Source organism: Gopherus flavomarginatus, chromosome 11 (genome assembly GCF_025201925.1).
Source record: "Gopherus flavomarginatus isolate rGopFla2 chromosome 11, rGopFla2.mat.asm, whole genome shotgun sequence".
Lineage (NCBI taxonomy): Eukaryota > Metazoa > Chordata > Testudines > Testudinidae > Gopherus > Gopherus flavomarginatus.
In genome coordinates, this window is record NC_066627.1 from 1,182,450 (window position 1) to 1,206,231 (window position 23,782).

The 23,782-nt window shown below is 47.4% G+C and overlaps 1 protein-coding gene and 1 gene segment (V, D, J or C); both read left to right on the plus strand.

Annotated features, from left to right (window-relative positions):
• The window catches only part of LOC127031397 (Ig heavy chain Mem5-like), a 135,584-nt gene that overhangs the window by 78,552 nt on the left and 33,250 nt on the right, over window positions 1–23,782 (plus strand). The window lies entirely within an intron of this gene.
• On the plus strand, window positions 760–1,899 carry LOC127031412 (probable non-functional immunoglobulin kappa variable 3-7). The segment is given in 2 exon segments: window positions 760–1,322; window positions 1,405–1,899. Coding segments are annotated over 2 exon segments (420 nt in total).

Below are 23,782 nucleotides of genomic sequence, written 5' to 3' on the forward strand. Positions count from 1 at the left end.
CTCCATCCCATCCCCTGGAGTGGGGCGTAAAGGGAGTGGTTCAAAGAGAGACAGGGCGCCTCTTTCTCAGCCACGAGTTATTGGAGTCACTGGCTAGACTTTTCCGGCCTGTGTGAAATAAGACGTGAGAGCAGATGGCCCCTCTAGTCTTAAAACCTACGAGAAATTATTTCTGTCTAGGCTTGGAAGGGTTCGATTTTTGTCACCAGCTGTTGGCAAATGTCTGATTTCTCTGTGCACAGACAGAGGAAAACATGTTTCCATGAATAATCATCAAAATTTACACATAGGCAAAGTAAGAAAAATAGCCATTGAGAACTGATCAGCTTCTTCTTTCCGGCTATTTATTCTGAGGGGAAATGAGTCATTTCCCCCTAGTGTGCACGGGGGGAGGGCGAGGGGATCCACATCTCAGGGGCACGAAGAAGTGTGTTATTATTTCCAAGCGGGGGTGGGGGATTTGCACGCTTCGTAGCTTGTCCAGGCCCAATTTACTGCTCACCTCGGGGTCTCCTGCATCACTCCCTTCCCTACCCAAACTCCTTTTCTGCCCCCTTCCGCCCCCTCTGTCTCAGGGACTCCCCTGGCTCCTCTCTGTCGGAATCTCCATGTTCTCCATCCCCACCTCCTCCCATGCCACGTTCCCCCATATTTGCCTGATCTCACTGGCTCTGGGTGCCCCATTCCCTCCTCCTCCATGCCAGGGCCCCCCATTCTCTCCCCACCTATTCCCCCAGCGTGTGGACCCGCCCACGCCCCCAGCCTGGACCCACCTGCCCTTCCCCCCTCCCTAGTGATGCGAAAGGGGCAGTAGCAGGGACAGGCAGGGGGCGCCCGGCACAGTCACTCCAGAGACCCTCGGCCCTGCGCCTCTTAAAGAGACAGTGACAGAGGTTAGAACAATTGGCCGGTCCAGACCTCCGCTCAACCTCCGCTAGGGAGCAGCATCGCGCGCAGGGCGCTGCTGGGTGCCACTGTTGTGTGTGTTGCAGGGGCTAGAGAGAGAGACTGCGCGTGCACACACAGATGGGGACACACGCAGTAAGATGGGCACACACACTCGGATCCAGAGGAGGACACACACACACACAGATATAGGCAGGCGCGCACACACACACACACACAAAGGTACGAATAAACACACACACACTTTCCCACCCTAGCTCCGGATCCCCAGTTCAAACAGAAGCGGCCTCACCCCCCGGCACTTCATTTCCCCCCAGAAGTCGAATCGGTGGCGGCGGTTCATTGTCTTTCCCCAGTGGTTACAGAAATGGGGGGATCTCTGTGGCTGTGTCTCTGCGCGCTGCCGCTGTTCCCAGGTGAGCTCCGGGCGGAGGGGCCGGGGTCTGTCTAGGGGACTTTCCTCGCCCCATGACTGCCTCCCAATTCTCCCCCTTCTAGGTTCGGTGGCGGGGAACTCGCTAATCCAGATCCCGCCTTCCCTGCCAGCCACGGAAGGGCAGCGAGTGGAGATCAGGTGTCAATACAGCACCTCCTACACCAGCTATGCCCTGGACTGGTACCAGGAGCAGCTGGGGCAGCAGCCTCGCTTCCTAATCGGGAGGTTTTCCTACGGCTCGGAGCGCAAATCCGATTCTGTGGCACCTCGGTTCTCCGTGCGGCTGGACACGGGAGCGAAGACTTTCAAGCTAACCATAGAGGGGGCGCAGCGGGCTGACTCGGCGGTGTATTTCTGTGCTCTCTGGGAGCCACCGTGCTGCAGAGCGCACCGCGATCCGGACACAAACTGCCGCGGGGGCGCAGGTGTCTGAAAGGCGGTTCAGTGCAGTTCCAGCTCAGCCCAAGTCTGCACGTGGAGAGACACTTCCGAGCTCCTGGAAAAGCGGTTTTGGAGGACGCAGGCTCCACTGAGGAGATGAGAGGCGTGGCAGACGAGCAGCTGAGGTGCAGAGGCCGAAGAGACTTGGCCTAGGTGACAGTGAGCGGGCAGGGCCAAGGAACTGGGTTGGGAACAGGGCCGGCTCTGGCTTTTTTGCTGCCCCAAGCAAATAAAAAAAAAGGGGGGGGTCGGGTGTGTCAGAGCAGCAAAGGCGGGGGGGAAACACGGCGCGGCTGGAGCCGCAAAGCTGGCGGGGGGGAATACCACCAAAACTGCAAGACTGGAGCAGCAAAGGGCGAGGGTGGGGAGGACAACGGCGCAGGCGGCAAAGCAGGGGGAAAACAAAACAAAAAACCCTACAGGGCGGCCGGAGCCAGGGGACTCCCCGTGCTGCAGAGTGGCCCTGGTGTAATAGGGGGGAAGGGGAGGGAGCGGGGGGGAGAGAGAAGAGGGGTGCCCCGCGCTTCAGCGGGGGGCTCCCCACGCGGCCCCGACCGCCGCGCCGCCTGCCCGGAGGGCTGCCATGCCGTTGGCTGCAGGGCGCTGCCCTCCTTCACACCAGGGCCGTCTCTGGCTTTTTTGCCGCCCCAAGCAAAAAAACCCAAAAACCCAAAACCTGCTCAGTTGCTGGAACAGGGGTGGGAAACCAACCTGCCACCCGGCTGGAGGAGCAAAGGGAGGGGCGGGAATTCCGGGAAACCTGCCGGCCGGAGCAGTGACGGAGGAGGGGAGAGGGGGCACGAAACAAACCTGCCTGCCGGCTGGAGCAGCAAAGGGCGGGGGCGGGAATTCCGGGAAACCTGCCGGCCGGCCGGAACAGCGAAAGGGAGAAAAAACAAAAAAGAAAAAGAAAAAATTCCTGCGGGGTGGCGGGTGCAGGGGGACTCTCAGCCCTGCAGCAGAGCCGTCCAGGGCGGAGGCAAGTGGGGCAATTTGCCCCGGGCTCCGCAGGGGCCCCCACGAGAATGGCTGAGGCTCCGTTACCCGGAGCCTCAGCCCATCCAGCAGCGTCCCTGCATAGCGCCGCAGCCTGGCTCCGGCAGGACCCATGAGGTCCGCCCCGCTCAGAGCCGCGTGGGCAGGGGCAGGGCTGCGAGCTCCAGGATGAGCTCAGCTCCCTCCGCTCGGCGTGGAGCTCGCAGCCCCGCTCCCTGACCACGCCGCTCTGAGCGGGGCGGGGAGCCGGGGGCTCGGGCCACGCCGGAGCCAGGCTGCAGCTGTGGAGCGAAGCTCCTGGACGCGCTGAGGCTCCGGGTGAGGGGGGAACCGGGGTAAGGGGCCGGGGCTGGGGGTGTTGGCTAAGGGGCAGGGAGTCCCAGGGACAGTCAGGGCACAGGGAGGGGGCAGAGGTTGGGGGGGCGGTCAGGGGACAGAGAATGGGGGGGTTGGATTGTGGACGTTCCCGGGGGTCTGTCAGGACTCAGCGGAGGGGGGGTGGATAGGGGTTGGGGCAGTCAGGGGACAGGGAACAGGGGGGGTTTCATGGGGTGGTGGTTGGGGGGGTCTCTGGGGGACGGTGAGGGAACAAGGAGCAGGATGAGTCTGGGATTCTGAGGGGGGTGGGCAGTGGGGGGGCAGTGTTACCAATTACACCAATCAGGGCCGGCTCCTGGCATCAGCCGAGCAAGCTGGTCTTGGGGCAGCAGATTCCAAGGGGCAGCTTCCGCCCAATCCTTTTTTTTTGTGCTTCGCCACTTCCGCCGCCCCTGCGGGTTTTTTTTTTGGTTTGTTGCTCCTGCTGCCCTGTGGGGGGCAGGGGCGGAGGAGGGGAGCTGCTGGGAGCGGTTCCAGGTCTGTAGCAAGCCGGGCACGCCAGACCCGTCCTTCCCCGCCTGCCCGCGGAGCGGCGCGGAGCCCTCCCAGCAGGAAGGGCCGCATGGCGAGCGCCCTCTTAAGGAAGCCCTGGCTGCCCCCTCTCCCCCCCACAGCTGGGCTGTGCACACCGCTGCCTGAGGTCTGCAGGGCAGGGCCGTCCAGAGGATTCAGGGGGCCTCAGGCAAAGCAATTTTGGGGGGGCCCTTCCATAAAAAAAATTGTAATACTATACAATACTATATTCTCATGGGGGCCCCTGTGGGGCCTAGTGCAAATTACCCCACTTGCTCCCCCCCATGGGCAGCCCTGGGAAAAATAAACCTTCTGCATCTTGGCATGATGCACAAGGGTCGCATGCATTATTAAAAGGTATATAAACCCTCTGTACCCTGTGGCCAGGGTCTGCCCCTGACTAGCAGGGGTGCACCACACTCGAGCGTAATAAAACTTTGGACACTCTGTGTATTTGGGGTTTGTTTATGTGCCTCAGCCTAGGAACGAACTGTGTGCGGCCTATTGGCATTAGGGCCGGCTCAAGGTTTTTTGCCGCCCCAAGCAAAAACATTTTTGGCTGCCCCCCACCCAAGGATCTGCCCCCCCCGCCGCCCCAGGCCTGGGCTTCCCCTGCTACCAGTGCTGACTCCGCCCGCTCCCCCCTCACCTCCAGCCAGTCTGGCACTGGCAGGGTCAGGGTAAGCAGTGGGGCTCCCAGGCTGCACCTCAGCCCAGAGTCCCTCCAGCCAGGGCTCCCGCCTGCAGGACCCGCTGGGACCCGGGAGGGCAGCAGGGGGCTGAGGAGCCAGGGCAGGGTAGCCCCAGAGGGAGCAGAGCCCCTGAGAGCAGGACACAGGCCCCGCACGGCAGTGCCCTGCCTTCTATGGCCCAACTGCTGCTGCTTCTGGCCACCCTGCCGCAGTCCCTGGGCAGCTCGGGTACTTCGCCCAGCCCCAGCTGCAGCGCTGAGGGGCAGCCACCTTGAGACACCTGCAGGCAGGGCCGGCTTTAGGGCAATTCAACCAATTCCTCTGAATTGGGCCGTGTCCCTAAGAGGGCCCCGCAACCGGGCCCTGCAACCAAGCCCCAGTACGATGTACCAGCAAGAGCCAGTGCGCTGTATTGGAGTGGCCCGGCTTCCCCAGGGGGAATTTAAAGGGCTTGGGGCTCCCAGCAGGGGCTGGAGCCCCAGGTCCTTTAAACTGCCACCAGAGCCCCACTGCTGGAGCCCTGGGATAGGGCTGCGGGCTCTGGGGGCTATTTAAAAAGTCTGGGGCTCCCGTTGCTTCTACCACCCCGGTCCTTTAAATAGCCTCCGGAGCCCCACTGCTTCTCCAGGGCTCCCGCGGCTATTCATGTACAGGCGTGACTACCTGCCCTTTCCTGGTTACTCTGCGGCCAGTCCGCATCCATATCCGGTAAAAATTAAAAATAACTATATAGCAATTAATAATTTAAACATATAAATAAAATCAATCTATTTCATAAATATTTATTATATATATATATTAAAACCATCTTCTAAAAGGACAGATAGTAAATAGCACTAAATTTAGTCATGGAAACAAACATAACTAAAATTTAGTTTCGGCAAGATACACGGAATGGGGACTCCGGGATCTTTACCAGTCACTGAACATAGCCAGCATGTCAACTGTTGAGTATAAAACGAGTCTACATATATTTTCTTTAAAATTTTTCCCTCTATCAATACCTAAAATCTTTAATAACTCATCGTTTCCCTCACTCCACTTGCCACGCGCCCCAACTACAAACCCAAAGAAATGGATATGTTTACCTCCAGTCAATTTTTTGATCTCATCCTCCAATTCAAGGTAATAGGTCACCTTTTCTTCGTGAGCCATTCCAAACTCCCATCATTATTCTCCCACCGCACTATGACATCGAGTACCACTGCTGTATCTCCCTTTACAAAAATAATATCTGGTTTCCTCAATTCCCCTTTCCTATTTCTTAAATGAGGCTCAACCATTGCCTTCCAACCTAGTTTAACTACCTTGTCAATTACCGCTGAGACTACTCTATTATGTCGCTTAATTCTTATTTCCTTCGTTTTATAACATTGGCCCAAGATGTGTGGAACAGTCTCCTTAACTTTACCACACCATCTACATAGGGCATTCATTCCACCCCTACCTCTTGCCAATGTTTCCCTTGTAGGATATATATTAGCCCTTAATTGCAATGCCGCTATATATGCTGCAAATTTAATCTTATCTGAATTTCTAAAAATCGAGTTGCTAATTCTATCATTTTTAAAATATCTGATCCCTATTCCTTGACATCTTAATTTGGACCATCTTAAGAACTCCTCTTCTCTCCACTTTCTAGGATGAGGAGTTACTGCACTATATTCCAATATTTTATCAATAAGATTTTCTCCTGCATACAGATATGATAAATCTACTCAATTGTCTCTAGAGACGATATGCCGCCTCCATTTATGAATTAACATATTAGGGATTTGTATATTAAATTTCGTAAGGGCTAACCCTCCATCTCTCCCTCTAGAATAAAACAACTCATCGGCAGTACACTGTGGTAAACGTAAAATCTCCTTCACTATTTTTCTAACTAAAACATCTAAGTCATCTAAAAGGTTAAAAGAAGGCTCCATTAAAAGCAAATTATAAAATAACCTCAGTAAAATATAAGTCTGCAGGATTAATAACTTTTGAGCTGGTTTTAAAGGAGCTTCCATTAAACTCTTACTCCATTCTTTCATCTTCTCCTCTAACGGAGGTCCACCCACTCCTATCCACGGATCTATTCTAGCACCCAAATATTTCTCAAATTCCCCTGGTTGGACATATTCTATCTCTTCCTTTCCTATTTTCCACTTTTCCTTAGGGTTCACTATATAGGTCTTATACTTAGTAAAAATGTGAAAACCTTTTAGTCTTTTTCACATTCATCCTAAGGTAGATACTATTACAAAATCTCTCTAAAATGCCCAGATTTCTCTCCATCTCTTCATAAGAATTACTTAAAATAACCACATTGTCCGCAAAAGCCAACGATGTGACTTTACTACCTTGAACATAAAAACCACTCCACTCAGATTCCAATGTTGTTAAAAGCGGATCCATGGCAATATTAAATAAAATAGGGGACAGAGAATCATCCTGCTTTACCCCTTTTTTAATTAAAATAGACTCAGAATAAAATTTAGCCACCCACACCCTTGTTGTGCAATTCTCATAGAGGTCTCTAATAATTCCAATAAAATGTTGGTCTACGCCAAATCTTTTTAACCCCACTATTATATGCCCATGTCCCACTGAATCGAATGCTTTAGCCAAATCCACAAACATTATGGCTATCTCATCACCATTGCGTTTAGCTCCTTTCATGAAATTATCTAAAATTGAAATATTTTCCTCACATCTGGAGGCAGCTATAAAACCTTTCTGTCTATTACATATTTTAACTGCCTCCGATAATCTTTTAGCTAAAATCTTCGTATAAATTCTAATCCATATTGATCCAATCATTAGCGGTCTCCAGGAGGTCAGCTTTTTTAACTCCTCCTCATCCTGTGTTTTTGGTATTAAAATTGTCCTATTTTCTTTAAAATCATTAGGGACCTGTCCCTCTAAAATCCACATATTAAACATTTTCGTGAGTATTAAGGAGTCTAAGTTAAAAATATCCCACAGATCACTTACTTTAATTTTATCTGGGCCAGGGGCACTATCTTTTTTAATTTCCCTTAAAACACTCCTAACTTCATCCACAGAGATCGGACTCAGTAATAAATCATTATCCGCCTTCTCTGTGGATGAAGGCCACTGTGCTATGCTTCCATGTCCAGTTTCCCCTAAAATCCCTACATAATATCTTTCTATTTCCTCCATGGGGATCCCACACTTTACTTTATCTGGTTCACCCATGATAACTCGTGCCAACCTTCTTCTATCTTTATTATATAGTATCTGATAAAACTTATATTTCGCTTTTTTTGCAGCATACTTCCTAAGTGCACTAGCTTGAGTCTTCCTTCCCCTCTTTCCTTTCCCTTTATCCCCAATCTCTACCTGTTTGTCCTTATCACTCTCTTTTCTTTCTACTAATGAGACACATACTTTTTCTAACTTGGCCCATCCCAGGGCTTTAGTTGATCCTTCCTTCAATAATTTTTCTATTCCTACCAAACTATTAATTATCTCCTTTCCATCGTTACTCTTTCTCCCTCTTTTACAAATTGGACCTACTTGATCTAATTCTAAATGACTTTTTAATGGTAAATTCTTTTCCTTTGGAGGAGGAACTTCTAATATATTATCTATTATTTCTCTAACCTCAGTTCCTCCATCCATATCCTTATCCATCACTATCCTTTTCTTTGCTAATTCCCTCCTTTTATCAGATATTTGCTCATTAGTTTTAGTCTTCAGCTCAAGTTCTATGCATTTATTAATATTCCTTTTCCCTGCGTACTTCCTCTCTAAATCTATAAGTTGCTCCATTTCCTCATTCGTCCATATCCGCATACGCGATGCTCCTTCTTTCACCTTCCTCTTGGCAACCATAGCCTCCTTCCTCTGTTCATTTCTAACAATTGGGTGTCTATGCCTACAGTGCTGGCTGAGACCTGACTGAGTATGGAACACAAGCCCACAAACAGAACAGGTATGACCCTTTAACGGGGTATCCACCTCCCTGGGCGCACACTTGGGGTAGTGGCAAGCAATATTATGAAACTGAGAAGAATTCCCACATTTACTGCACAATACCCGTATGGCCTTACTATGATGCACCACATTAATATGTTTAGCCCATTTCCCAAATGATGCTAAAATTTGTGGGCAAATAGGACAATTAAATTTATCTACTGGGTATTCTAAATAGAAAACCCCATTTTTCACAGACCTACTCTCTGATATATTAATTTTATCATCCATCCCATTTTCCATATCTTTACTAAAACCCTTTTTCAGCCTGGACAAATTACAATCCCTTTGTGAATCACATTTAAAATCCACAGGCTCCCTAATATATGGATCATCAAAATTACTCAAATATTTAAAATCTAGATCGATCTTGTCCATCAATAAATTATTAAAAGCTCTCCCAGTAAAAACCATCGCTAAAATCGATAAAATCTCCTCACCTCGGTCCTTACCAAATTTCTCCTCTTCCTCCACACTCTTATGGCCTGGAAGGACCTGGTCTTCAACCTCAATCTCTTGAGACTTCATTTCTATCCCTCCAGTTTTATCCATTGGTCCAGCGACTCTAATCACTCCCCTAACATATTTAACACTGCCGGCTGGGGCATCAAAGCCGGCAGCGGGGGTGTTTTTAACCCGGTCCAGCGCCAATCCGGTATATAAATCAAAATTTCTTTTCTCCGTGGCTAAAAGATATACCTTTCTCAGGGGGAAACTAACCCTTACCAGGGGGAAACTAATCCTTACCAGGGGGATTCTTACCCGTACCTGGGGGAGGCTACCCTTGCCAGGGGGAAACTGACCCATACCTGGGGGAGGCTACCCTTGCCAGGGGAAGTCTAACCCGTACCTGGGGGAGGCTACCCTTACCATGGGGGCATTTTTAGAGGGGTTGCCCAACCCCACCCACACCCCAAACGGGATGTGGGTCCATCCTCCGCATTCCGCCTGACTATCCAAGCCAGTTACCGACTCTCACCACGAGGAGGTGGCGGTTGGACTTGCAATCCAGAGGCTTTCCTCAATTCAGGGGTCCCAACCAGCATAACCCCGAGCTCTAACAGGCGTGGAGGAAAGGCTCAGATCTTGGTGGAGATTGCCCCTATTGGCTAGGCTCACGCCCATCTCTTCTGCACCGATCACCAATCCTCTCACTACCCTCAGGCAATGTTACCGTCGGAGCTCCGGAACTGAGAGGGTCCAGAGACGCATGGAGAGCCATTAAGAGAGTCACCCAAAGGGATTGGGTGGTAGAAGCAAGGGAGCCCCAGGCCCTTTAAATAGCCTCTGAGTCCTGGGCTGCTGCTGCTACCCCGGTGGAGGAGGGAGGAGGAGGGGGCACTAACCATACAGGGTGGGCTGTACCCCCTGTACCTACACCCTCTGCCTGCAGCCAGCCCATCTCCAGCCAGCCCTGCACCCCCTGCCCTGCCTCCAGCCCCGCACCCTCTACCCTGCCTGCAACCAGCCCCTGCCCTACCTCCAGCCCCACACCAGCCCCTGTCTCCAGCCAGCCCTGCACCCCCTGCCCGCAGCCAGCCAGTCTCCAGCCAGTCCCTGCTGCACCCCCTGCCCTGCTCGCACCAGCCCCGCACCCCCTGCCCTGTCTCCGGCCAACCCCTGCCATACCCCCCTGCCTGAAGCCAGCCAGTCCTGCATTCCTTTGTTTCCATCCCTGCCAACCCCTGCTGCATCCCTCTGTGGCCCTGCCTGAAGCCAGCCAGCCACACACACCCCTGTGTCCAGCCAGCCCTGCACCCCTTGCCCTGCCTGCAGCCAAACCCTACCTTCAGTCAGCCCCTACCCTGCCACCAGCCAGCCCCATGTCCACTGGTGCCCTGCAGTTCCCAGGTCAGAAACCCTGCACACCTGCTTCAATGAGGGGGGCAGGGAGCAGCTGTGACCCACACATGTGCACACCCTAGGGTGATCCGACAGCAAGTGTGAAAAATTGGGATAGGGTGGGGGATAATAGGATCCTATATAAGAAAAAGACCCAAAAATTGGGACTGTCCCTATAAAATCGGGACATCTGGTCACCCTAGCACACCCCCAGGGAGTGGTGGGGACCTACACATGTGAAACAGCTCATTTCTAGTTCAGGCCCATCTTTTTAAAAAAGAACTTTAGGTAGGGTTAACATACATCCGTATTTTCCCAGACATGTCAGGCTTTTTGGTTCTTAAATCGCCATCTGGCAGGAAAATACGGACGTGTGGTAACCCTATTGGTACAAAAAATACATACTGTAGCACATTCCTTAAATCAGAACTTTTTATAGGGAACAGGTTGCTAAGAAATGAAAAGTGTTTTTTTTTTACATTTTTTTTTAAGGTCATCCCTGCCGGGGCCCTGCCGAAAATGTTCAAATTGGGCCCCGCACTTCCTAAAGCCGGCCCTGCCTGCAGGTGATTCTGTGTGCCCCACAGGGTGGACCCCAGCCTGAGGGTCCCCCGCTCAGAGCACAAAGTGCAGCCCCAAGCAGTGGCCCCAGGGGGCCCTCCCCCCAGCTCGACATGCTGCTGCCAGGGCTGGTTCTAGGCTTTTGCTGCCAAAGCAAAAAAAAAAAAAAAAAAAAAAAAAGTGTCCAGAATGCCGCCCCTAACACGTGCTTGGTTTGCTGGTGCCTAGAGCAGCCCTGGTCTTTTCACACCTGTAGCAGCTGGTGGGTTTGGGCCCTGGCATGGGGATGGTCTCAGCACCCCTCACACTGACATGCGATCCCTCCGGGGCATCCCTGGAGACCAGATTTCCCTGTCCAAGGTCCCAAGTGGATTGAACTGATGAATTGTGATGGAGAAACACGCTCTGCTTCCCCAAAGCACAACAAGAATTTCCAGAGACCGCCCCAAGAACCTGGTCTTCCTGCAGCTGAGCTCCACTTACAACTACAGACACCACCACCTATTCCTGTGAGACAGTTACAGAGCAAGTGTGACACAGAGAGAGAGAGACAGAGAGAGAGAGAGAGAGTCGGCCATCCACAGGCATTCACAACCACCCCACCCCTCCCTGTCCCCTGCCCATCTCAGTGTTACAGACAAAAAGTGACCGGAGACTAGTTGGCTAGGAAGAGGCAGAGTGAGGAGAGCGCTGAGGTTTTCAAAGTGAGAAAAATAGCAATTGAGAATTTATTGGCATCTTCTTTAAGGCTCTTTATTCTGTATATTTTGACATGTGGTGTTGACCATTTGAGTTTTAATGGTTATAACATGTTAATTTTTTGAATTGCAACATTTACTGCCATTAAATAATTGTCTGACCCCCACACTTCCTCCAAACTGTGAACATTTAAATAGATAAAACAACTTAAACCCCATAATTTTGCACAACTGTGAAAATTTAAACTGATAAATATTAAAATATACTTAAAATAAACATTGATATTATCCATGGAAATTATACAAAAAAAAGAATTCCTCCAAGTCTATTTGCAAACAGTTTAAAATCCTTTGGTTCAAAAACTCACTCACAAACCTCATTGCATGCTCTAGCCACTAGGCAGGGACAAAGCCACATTGCAGGAATGTGTGTTAGTTGTGTTATGCTGTTCTGGGATGAGACTGGTGTTCTTGGTGTCTCAGTTTCCCATCCGGAAAGAAACCCCCACCATCATCATCAATCTTTCTTCTTAGTAAACCAGAGAGTAACAGTGGGTTCCACCATGCATTGGAGGCCAATGTAGAATATTCACCGATGAGTCCATTTTTTAACATCCCTGTTGGGAAGAGATTATGTAGGGAGACTTCACACATATCTCTCTCTCTCTCTCTCTCTCTCTCTCTCTCTCTCTGTGTACACACACATGCAAAACAGCAAGATAGCTACCACCATAAAATCGTAGTTGAAACAAGCGCCTGTGATTTTTATGGAGCTGTAGCTGTCTGGGGTTGAATATGGGTGCCTTGAAGCAGATAGATACACACAAAAGTGTGATAGACACAGAGATAGGCAAGGCACTTCTTGTGAGGCAAGACACTTCTTGTGAGCTTTCCCCCCATTGGCTGAACCTTCTAGGACCAACCACCCTCCCCCGATTTCCTGAATAAAAGCTCCCAGATCTGCAGAAATTTTCTCCATCCAGAAGCTCAGGTGGCTACCTTGTGCTGCTCTCCGGTGGTAGAAATGGGAATATCTTTGTTCCTTCTGAGTTTTCTGGCCGGCCCAGTGTTGTGTGAGTTGTTTACAGAGGATGCACTTGCAGGGTGTGTGTGGGGTGAGCCAAACTGGCAGGGTGGGTTTATTAATTTTGCACCCTGTCTCCATTTTTCTAGGTGACCTTCCCCTGTTTAGACTGGTGGAGTTTGGCCCAGCAATGGTGCGGCCCCCAGAGACTCTGCAACTGAACTGTGCTGTCTACGGTTCCTACATCACGGGTGGAGGGACCCTCTGGTATTGGTTCAAGCAGAGTCCCGGGAAGGGGCTGGAATGGATGGGGCTGATTGATTCCAAGGGGGATACTGCATACACCCCATCATTTCAGAGCCGAATAATAATCTCCAGGGACACTTCCAAGAACCAGTTTTATTTCCAGCTGAGATCCCTGACAAGTGCAGACAGTGCCACCTATCACTGCGCCAGACGATAGGAGCCACAGTGATTGGGAGCAAAGCAGGAGTGAGACAAAAATATGAAAGGTCTCTGAGGGGCAGGAGGAGCTGCAGAGTATCTGAGAGTGGGCTTCATGCCAGAGGGTCACAAAGGCAGAAGCAGGATTAAACATTACAGGGTCAGACCAAAGAGGGTTTTAAAACTGGAGTTTTATTAAACTTATTATCCAAAAACAAACAAACACAATTTGCACTAGCCCCATTGCTGCTGAGTCCTTTCTGAGCCCCTTTGATTTCCTTAGCAGGCCCTTGATCTTTAGAGGGGCAGGGTTCAGATAAATCTAACCCTGTGATTCCCTTCCAAATGCTACATAAACTCTTAAACTGGATTTCTGCCTCTGTCTCTTTTCTTCCCTTTGAACTCCCACATGCAGAAACCCTCACACTCTCCCTTTCTCTCCTACCACACTGATCATCATGGTACGTGAGCGCCTCCTGCCAAGTTTTTGTTCTGAGACAAATTGAAAAGAGCAGATCTTGCAAAGACCAGTCAGCACTGCAGTGGTGTAAACACTGCAACTGTTAATTGACAGCAGCTTTTCCTGCAGATTCAGAGAAATCAAAAGGCTGCTGCGGTTTTGTGGGAAGAGTGGCCCAGAGAGACTAGTCCCTGAGTTCGCCAAACCAAACCGCAACACACAGCGTGGGAAAGTGCTCGCTAGGCAAGTCTCAGGTGTGCAGCCAGCCCAGACAAACATTGACTGTCCTGTGGGGGTTGGGAGTCACGGGAAGAGGGTTGTGTGTAGTTAGAGGCGAGAAAATCCACAGAACTTCCTCTTTTCACTGAAAGGGATTCAAAGACTGTCTGGAGAGAGATTGTTGTGGCTGGGTAATTTTATCCCCTTAATTTATGAAAAGGACAAAACAGAAACAAATCCATTAAATAAAAAGAAAAGAATAATTTAATAATGTTGTTGTGGAAGAAGGGAAAGAATTGACAAGGATTTGTAGGGGATCTTAATGCATGTCAGTCTGTTAGCAAGAGTTAGGCTAATTGTAACCCTAATGACATGAGATTTGTAGAAGCGAGGATTGTGTGAGGGGAGTAGGAAAGAACTGTGTGAGAAGTTATCACGACCTTGCACTGATAATTAAATATGTAGACTGGCGCCCAACATGGGGCAAATAAGATAGCAGGATAGCCTATGTATAAACAAAATGCAGCTGTTGCTCATTATTGTCTGTATTATTGCTTGTTATTGTCTGTAACAAAGGTATAAATGCTTGCTGTAATTGTTTACCTGTTGAGAGACCTGTCTGGGACTGGGGTGACCGAGTGTCCTAGGGCACTCCCTTCCTCTATTGCAATTGCTGGAGTTAATATAAAGTATTTGATTTTGCTGCACTCAAACAAAAAGCGAGAACTGAGTTTTTCTCCGACAATTTGGGGGCTCATCCGGGATGGCAATGCCCACGGACCCACGGGCAGCTGCTACGGATCGTTCCCCTTCGAACCCCATGGTGCCACAATAGAGGTAAGAGACATTTTGAAATCTCTATTGGGGTGTCGGAGGAGGACTGTCTGTGGGGAAGTCTGTGTCCGTTGGGCTCACGCCATCTGAACTTATTGACTGTGCAGCAAGATCAGATGCAGAGTGGTATTGAGGGAAAGCCCCAATCAGGTTAGTTTATAGCAGTACTGGGAAACTGCTGGGTTGGCCAACATGGTAATGCATAAGGTAATGCATTAGGTAATGCATAGTGAGATGCATTAGAGATGCACCGGTGCTGAGGGGTTTTTACCGCCTCAAGAGGGGTTGTTATACCACCTCATGGTATTGGGTCCGGACATAAGGTACAGATGCATCGTGGTATTTGGAAATAAGGCCTTGGTGTGTGTGTGTGTGTGTGTGTACACTAGTGTGAGTGACTATTACCGGAAGATGCCCAGAGTACCCTGTGAAGCGAAAGCTCATGACCAGGACTACTCTAACGCAAGCCCGGTAACTAGTGGATCTTTAGAAGATCCGACCCACGGTGGGCTGACTTGGCCTGGCATCGTGCGATGAGGAAGCTACCTGGGTCTAGGAGCGTGTGTACCCTTCTTCCCTTCCCCTTTCCTTTTCCGTGTGGGCTACTGACAGTCTGATCATCTCACTGGATGCAATCAGAGTAAGCGGCGCCGTCTCCCAGAGACTAGCCGACGCTCTTTGCTGAAAGGAGGTGTAGGAGGGTCATGGCCATCCTCGTTAGCCTCTCCTGTGTGAGTACCCTGTAGGGAGAAATTCTTAGTTTATGTGCTGCTAGGGCGGACAGGGCACCCTCCCTGTGTGTGTAAGTGGAAAATGGGTGGGGGACAGTCTAAATATTCCAGCTCACCCCCTAAGGGTACCTCATCTTATTTCATGTACGTACATTATGGTTCAACAACCTGCAGGTATTTAGAGTACTGGAATCTTTACACGCGTGAAAATCCATCTAAACAATGCCCACTAGAAGGTACCTTCAATCTAAATAAGATCATACATCTAAGAGGAGCTTTTAATCACCAAAAAGCCTCTGACAGTGTGAGCAACTTGTCTATTGAGGAAAGGAACGGGTTAATTAGAAATTCAGCTTGGCCCAGAGATAAAGAGAAAGTTGCTCTGCGTTCAAGGTCAAGAATCAACGCAGATTATGCTAAGTACAAAGAAAAACTGCTTTTGGCCCCAGCTAGCTGTGAAAAAATATATAGAGAGGCAAACTAAAGGCAATACAAGTTACAGAACTGAGATTACATTTGCAAAGCTTAACTGTCCAGTGAGATCCAACAGTGTGCCTTTGTGACCCCGGAGCCGGTGTGGCTTGTTGACACCGAAGAAGCCACAGGCAGCCGACCTGGACTGGAATCTCTGAAAGAAATGCCGCAGGAGATTCCAGGGTGTAAGAGAACAGCCCTCCCAAGAGCGAAAGCATGTTGGAAATTCTGGACAAGCTGTATACAGGATAATCTCCCGTCCACCTCTCTCCCTTCTCTGAACGTTATACACAGACGTGGCCAGTCTGGACATGTGTGAGTATGAAAATGGCGTAGGGCTTGGGGCATTAATGTTTTTCCTGAGTGATGTGGGAGCGTTCCCAACACTCTCCATTGTTGTTTTATTATTTTATTAATGAAGCTTTAAAATTCAGTTATATGGTGTGTTTTCTTTATCTTCTCCCAACGTCCTGCAGTGTCAGCCTCATCACCTGACACAAGGGATAGATTGGTAACAGAAATTTGTCACAGTTTGGTGAGCAATTGAGAGGGGGGGGAGCCCTGCAGAAGTTACACCATCTATTTGTTTTACCCTTGTTATTTTTATGTTTGCTTTGCTTGGTATTGTTGATGTTATATGTTAAGGAGTGCATGATTAAAGGAGTTTCCACTCTCAGCCGCAGTAAGTCTGAGAACTGGAGAGGGGTTTAGCATTCCTCTGTCCACTCTGGTTGACCAGGAAGGGTGGCAGGTGGATCTACCCCAGTTGTAGCAGGACTGGGCAATAGAGAAGTTGGAGAAAAGGGAAGAGATGTGTACTTAATAACTAGAATTGAGCAATTAAGAGCATAGATCATGAACCAGGCAGCAACTCAAACCTACGCCCAGGGCAAGTTGCAGGCCTTGAGATAGGACTTCCAGGTAGAAAAGGAAGCCCTGGCTAAGCAAGTACCGGTCCTTCAGGGACTTATCAAAATGTAACCATTTGTGCTCAGCATACGCCATAACAGCAGTGTGTTTGCTACAAGAGGAAATTGAATAGTTAAACGCCAATGGGCCATGCGTTTCTGCCCAGGTGGCAAGCCTCACGAGGGAGGACTCAGGTAGTCTTATGGGTAAGAATGTTTAAGGGAAGAGACCAGGAGGGGTGGGGGCTAGTTGAGAAGCCCACCCTCCTAGCTAAACTGGTAGTGGAACAAGTTGGTGCCCATGGAAGGGACGGTTCAGCAAGGAAAGCAGGATTGGGCCCAAGCGGGCAGGCAACAGACAGAGAGATTGCAAAACAGGTTGGAGAATTTTGAGGGTATAGTGGAAGAAAGGAGTAAGTAAGTGTAAACATAGGGATTTCAAATACCCAGGACAATACTTGAAATGGTGATTTGAGTTGATAAAAGTGGCTGTTGGGAGACAAGCAAGTGATTTAAGGGAGAGTGAGAAGTTAACTCTGTAGTTGCTGGAGGGAACAGCAGTTGAACTTTGTAAAATGCTAGAGGAAAGTTCTTGGTGTCTGTGAAATATTTGTAAATAAATTCAGGCTAAGAAATTATTAGATTGCAATCATTTGGCTATGAACAATTTAGCTGAATTAGCTAAAGAAATATATACAGTGCTTTGTAATTGAAATTTTATTAGGCTCTAAGGGGCACTACAAGTATTGATGTTTTCTTTCAGTGTTTGAAAGCAGGAGTTAAAAGTAAAAAGCAATCAAAATTCTGGTAAAGTTAATTATGTCCCTTTTAAGGTAAGAATCTTTAAGCTGTGGATAGCTTTGGATCCAAAAGCAAGCCAGAAAGCATCTGTATTAATGCAAATTATCTAACTGATAAGGTAGAAGCCACTGAAACCTGGGCTGCCTATGAAACAAATACAAGGAAATATGGGGTAATTCCTCTGTTTTGCCTGAAATCAACAAGGGTATTTGTATATTTTAAGTGATGATTGACTGCCCAGAAGGGGTAGACCTCTGTTTTTTTGGTCTTTCAGATAATCAGAGAAAACTGATGCCAGCTGAACAGCATTCAACGTATCATGCATTTAGTGGCACAACAGGAATTATGTTTTGTGCTCTATGTCCTGTCTTGTGGTGTTTGTCTCGTGGCCAAAATTGTTGTGTTTAATAGTTTTATAGGATAGTCTAGTTAAAATCAAATAGAAGGGTTAAATGCAGATACTTGTTTTATTCAATTTTGGAATCTAAAGTGTTTGGATAAATCAGGAGAATGTGATAAACTAAAGTCTAATACATTTCCTTAAGTAAAAAAAAGAAATTTCATTGGCCAGATTGTTAATTAAAAAATTGTTGCTAAAATTTGCCTACAAACAGTCTTTGGAAGCAAGGACATGAAAAGTTAACCCACTCCCCATATTGTACATGGGATCCTGCTGGCTACCTCAGATTTCTAGCCAGAGGGCTGGGGATGGTGGGAAGCTATTGGACTAGAGGTTGTATTGAATGAACTCCTCAAAGTGGGTGTGCTTGTCCTGGCTTGTTGCTCCAGAGCTCTGTAATAAAGTTATTGTAGTGGAAGAGTATATGTGGCATACGTTGAATATTAAGACTAAAGTACTGTATAACGGTAATGTTTATGTGTTCATGGTTGGGAAAAAGGTGTATGAGTGAAGAGTAGAAGTTTCCTTTGTAGGTTAAAAGAAGCCAAGAAGGGGAGAAGGAAAAAGAGCAGAATGAGTTAGCTGGGAAAATATAGCTAATATGCTCAAGCTAAAGATAAGACACTGACTCCATTCAAGGACACTGCTCACAGCTAAGACTTAGCTGACAACCAAGAAGCGGGAGGGGGGGGGCGCTTGAATGTGCCCAAGCAGCTATGAGATCTGCAAAACACTGCCAGGCACTAATGAAATGTGTTAGGTTTCTTTTCTCACAGGTAAAGAAGCGCTACCCAAAGACCCTAGCAGCCCTGCCACTCCTTGGAACCAGGAGACTGGATCAATGTAAAGGTCCACCAACGAAAGACTGCTCTGGCTCCACGCTGGAAAGTCCTGCTGACTACCAACACCACTGTGAAGTGCCAAAGACTGACTGCCTGGACCCATGATTCTCACTGCAAAAAGACCCCTCCACCTCAGGAGAATTCTCCTACTGATGATTAGCCATTTCTCCTTCTAGCTCCACGGTGCCTTCTGGACAGTAGGTAAAAAGTACAAGGTGAAGTGCTAGTAACCTCTCCCTTGTCCACTGACAGATCTACTGTGCCTTTGAATTTTTCTAGAAGAATCAAAACCATTACAGGGTGATGTGCTGATAACCTCTTCCCTGTAGGATGCTGAACCACGACTGTTTTGGGAAAGAAGAAGGAACACTCACTCCACTGAAATTGCCAAAGTCCAGGAATTCCTGACTAGAAAGGACATTAAGAACTGATCCTGGTGAAGAAACAAAGAATTATACACTGGCACGAAGAAATTTGTGGGACCCTGCTTGGGAATGTGGTATTGATTGGATTTTGGGGTTTATTGTACAGGCTGTGCCCTGTGTTTTGGATAAATACTTCAGTATGTATTGCTCTCTCTAATTGGATTTTTAAATGATAAGTACTAAAGGCACTTTGTTGTCACTGTCTCTGCCACCTACTCCATTACACTATTACCCCTGTAATACATCCAAATACAGACAATGCCATATATTTGATAAAACCAATGACCAAGGCCTTCACACTTTAGTGATTTATTTAAAGATTGTTTGGGGAAAAAAAAAAGAAAAAGAAAAAAAAAGGAAAAATAGTTTTTAAAGTTCAGAATATCCCATATAAGTGAACTATTGAGTGAAGAACAAATGGATCAGTGGAAATAAAGATCCATAATATTACTGCAAATGAACTCCAAAAATTTATAATTGGAATTGATGGGTTCCATAGTGAAGTAGATATGATGTCTATACCTGGAATTTGTACTGTGTTACATGAAAGAAGCTCTTATTGTTATTTGGTTACCCAATTAGTAAATAATCAAATGAATACCCAAAGAGTTTGTTCTGCCACTGGAAATTTTACTTATATTGAAACCATTCCAGTGACGAATAATGTAACCTGTACCTTATTGCAATACACCCTATCCTATGCTGTTAATGTCAATGCCTCTTGAAAGTACCTGAGATTAGTTAAAGGTATATAACCAACAGATGTGATATAGTACTACACCAAACAGATATGTGTTAGGATATCAATGGATTGTGATTAATACAACACTAGGGGCTGCCATTAGATTAGCACAACAGAGGGCCTGGGTTATTTCCTCTGGAAGAAGAGGGACTTGACTGGATCCCTGTGGGATGGGGCCAATAGCGCAGCAGCCATTTGGAATATTTTTAAAAGCCCAGAACATGATGAGAAATCAGGCCAACTAGAAAAGGCCACTAGCCTTATTTCTGGAGCTCAGCTACCCCAAGTACAGGCTGGAGTTGGTGAGTTACATGTTATTTCCACCCTTAGTTCTATGACCCAGAAGTTACTGACAGAGATGGTATTGTATATCACTGAGGCTGGGAAGGCATTGCAGTGGGATCTAACACGTTTGGAAATTCAGGATTTCCTGAATGACCAGCTGATGGCCATTCGGAGTGATCTTGAGCACCAGACTTGGCCCACTGCCCTTACAGACACATCAGGAGTACCCTCTGATCTGTGGTCATGGAGACATATCTGGACACTTTCTGAGTGGAAGTGTGGACATTCACAGTACTCCTTCCAAGCATTTGAACCGGATGGGGAGGTTTGGCTCCCACATACCAAATCCTGACGGGTCCATGAGAAGGATGCATATGGGACTGGATTATCCACCGAGACATCTGGGAAATTAGACCATCTGGTATACCTAACTGATTTATAGTCAGTACCTCTAAAAAAACACCTTATATTTTGTATAGGAATAGGGAGTCAATGGACATTTGGCTGTTAGACCCCTGCAGCTTCAGAGTATCCATAAACTGAAGCCAAGGGAAGTTGTCACTGTTTATGATAACATTTGCTGGGAGGGTAGAGGACAAGGAACTATCCTGACAAGACAATTACTTTTCAAGCTAATGATAGCTGTATGTATGTTAAAACCACCACATTGCAAGATATACATTTTAATCTCATCACCACTGCAGACAATCATATTGTTTATTGGCCTGCAGATAGAATTTTGCAAGTAGCCCTTAGTTTAATTGGACCAGCTTAGTACCTGATCGATTTCAAAATTTGCTTTCATTGTTACCAGAGGTTCAAAGAATCTCTGAATTGCAAGGGCAAATTCACATGCTTCAGAATGTATATCAAGCTAAAAAGAATGCCTTTCATACAGCTTATAGAGTGTCTACTTTGTGTACTAAGTATGATGTATTATGATTTGTAACCAAAACTGTACAACAACCTCATCATATTATTGCTGTGGGGATATTATTGCTTGCATTGTTGTTAGTTAGTTTAAAATTATGTCATTGCTGTTGTAAAAGACATAATAATAGTAATACCTTTCATGTCCATACTAATCATTAATTGTCATTACATCCAGTGAAAACCCCTAAGGTTGAAACATCTGATGTAGAATCAGAAATCCATGGCTCAATGCAAATAGAGATCTGAGAATATGTGTTGTACTAGAAGTACAAAAGGGGGGAGTGTGGAAGAAGGGAAAGAATTGACAAGGATTTGTAGGGGATCTTAATGCATGTCAGTCTGTTAGCAAGAGTTAGGCTAATTGTAACCCTAATGACGTGAGATTTGTAGAAGCGAGGATTGTGTGAGGGGAGTAGGAAAGAACTGTGTGAGAAGTTATCACGACCTTGCACTGATAATTAAATATGTAGACTGGCGCCCAACATGGGGCAAATAAGATAGCAGGATAGCCTATGTATAAACAAAATGCAGCTGTTGCTCATTATTGTCTGTATTATTGCTTGTTATTGTCTGTAACAAAGGTATAAATGCTTGCTGTAATTGTTTACCTGTTGAGAGACCTGTCTGGGACTGGGGTGACCCAGTGTCCTAGGGCACTCCCTCCCTCTATTGCAATTGCTGGAGTTAATATAAAGTATTTGATTTTGCTGCACCCAAACAAAAAGCGAGAACTGAGTTTTTCTCCGACATTGTATAAACAATACAATAGCAACAGCACTGCGTTACAATAACTATAGCAATGGGAATACAAATAACAGTACCAATGACAACAGCCATAACAATATAATTGGCAACACCCAGAGCAATACAATGTCTTTAACAATAGCAACAATATTAGTTCATAATGTGAAAGAACCTGGCAAACCAGCAACCTAAGCATCAGCCAATGTTGGGTCTAAACTTTTGGTGAACTTTGGGGAGCCAAAACACACCCAGACTGGCCGTCTCTGCATAATCCTTTCTGAACCCTTTATCGAACAAAGCACTGACCTGCAAACTACTCATGACACCCCCTTTATTAAGTAGCCATTAGCCTTTATCTCTATGCATTTACTTGTTAAACTTGCTTTTCCTGTAAAATATTGATTGATTATGCATGACCATTATCTTTTGTTAATCACTTTGTTTACTTCTGTGTATAAATATTGATGCTCACCCCTAATAAAGGGGCCACACTTAATCTAAAGCTTTGAGAGCTAAGGATAGTGTGAGCCCGTTGATCAACGCATTGGTGTCTGGTCTCTGACAAAATTGTGTGCCCCATACCAACTCCGCACGAACTCGGGTGCTGGGAGAGGTGAGTGAGGACTTGCTTTATTACCTAACAATTTGGGGGCTCGTCCGGGATTCCTTCTGGTGCGGTACCTCTGTCCAGTGGTCAGACCACTCATATATGAATTGGCAAGGCGCCACAGGAGATTTCTCCCAGCCAATTCAATATTGAGGGGTCGTGTACTGGACAGCAGGGTAAACGCCAGTTGGAGGGCTCCTGTCAGACACCATGGGTCAAGGGACTAGCGTGCCTCTTAAGAGTCCGTTGGGGATTGTAAATAAGTTATGGAACGAAGGGAAACTCCCAGTACAGACAGGAATGTCTAGGAAGAAGTTGTACACACTATGTGTAAGGAATTGGACTGGGTATACCGCGGTATTGGCCGACCCGGAGATGAGGTGGCCTTCGTATGGCTCTTTCGAACAGGCTGCCTTAAGAGGAGTAAAGAGCCAGATCGAAAAAGACCATCCGGGACAGTTATGTTACTGGTTTTGTTGGGACACAGCAGCAGAGCTGTGGAAATCTTTAAAAATTATGGCAGTCAGGTACTCTCCCAAAAGTGAACCCCCTCCAGGTTATTTCGATAAAGGGTGTAGACCACGGCGTGTTTTGACTCGTCAGCTGGTCCCCTCTGCACCTGCCCCTATTCCTCCGCAGGGGAACTCTCTCCTTGTAGCAGAGGGAAATCTGCAGGATACCAGATTGGAATTTCTGCAGAAGGATGAGGAGAAAATGGAGGGGCAAACCTCGGGAGGAGTGGTTACTAGGCTAATGTCCAAGCAGGTACGGCAGGGTGCATGCCCCCCCCCTGAGGATAGCCCAGAGGATGTCCCCGTCAAATCTCTTGTGAGTAATAAAAGTATAGTTAGAGAGATGCCTTTACAGGTGCACGATCAACCTTATATGGGCAATGATGAACGGTTACAACATGCTAATATTGTGAAATATAAAGGATGGCTAGAATGGGACTTGAAAGAGTGGGGACAGTTGTCAGGGTCTTTTGGGGAAAATCCCCAAAAAATCATAGAACTTCTAGAAAGATTGTTTTTAAGTTATAATCCTACTTATACGGATGTGAATCAGTTGTTAAGTAAAGTTTTGACCGAAGAGGAACGTAGTAGATTGTGGATGGCAGAAAGGACATGGGGAGATAGCAATGCAGCTAATCATACTTGGATGAATAGGCGGGATCTGGCCGCTGGCTGGAATCCCCTAGACTGGACTCAGCCAAGGCTGACTCAGCTGCAAACAGATCGAGAGCGATTGTTAGAGAGACTCAAGGAAATGGCTCGCCGCTCGCCTAATCAGGCTAAGTTCATGCAGATTCGGCAGGAATCTGATGAGCCGCCCAGAAAGTTCTGGTCAAGGCTATTGGAGGGGGCCCGAATGTTCACTCAGATGGATCCTGAGAGAGAAGCAGACCACCCTACTCTTATTTCATTTTTTGTGAATCAGTCGGTGCCCCCTGTAAGGGATTACT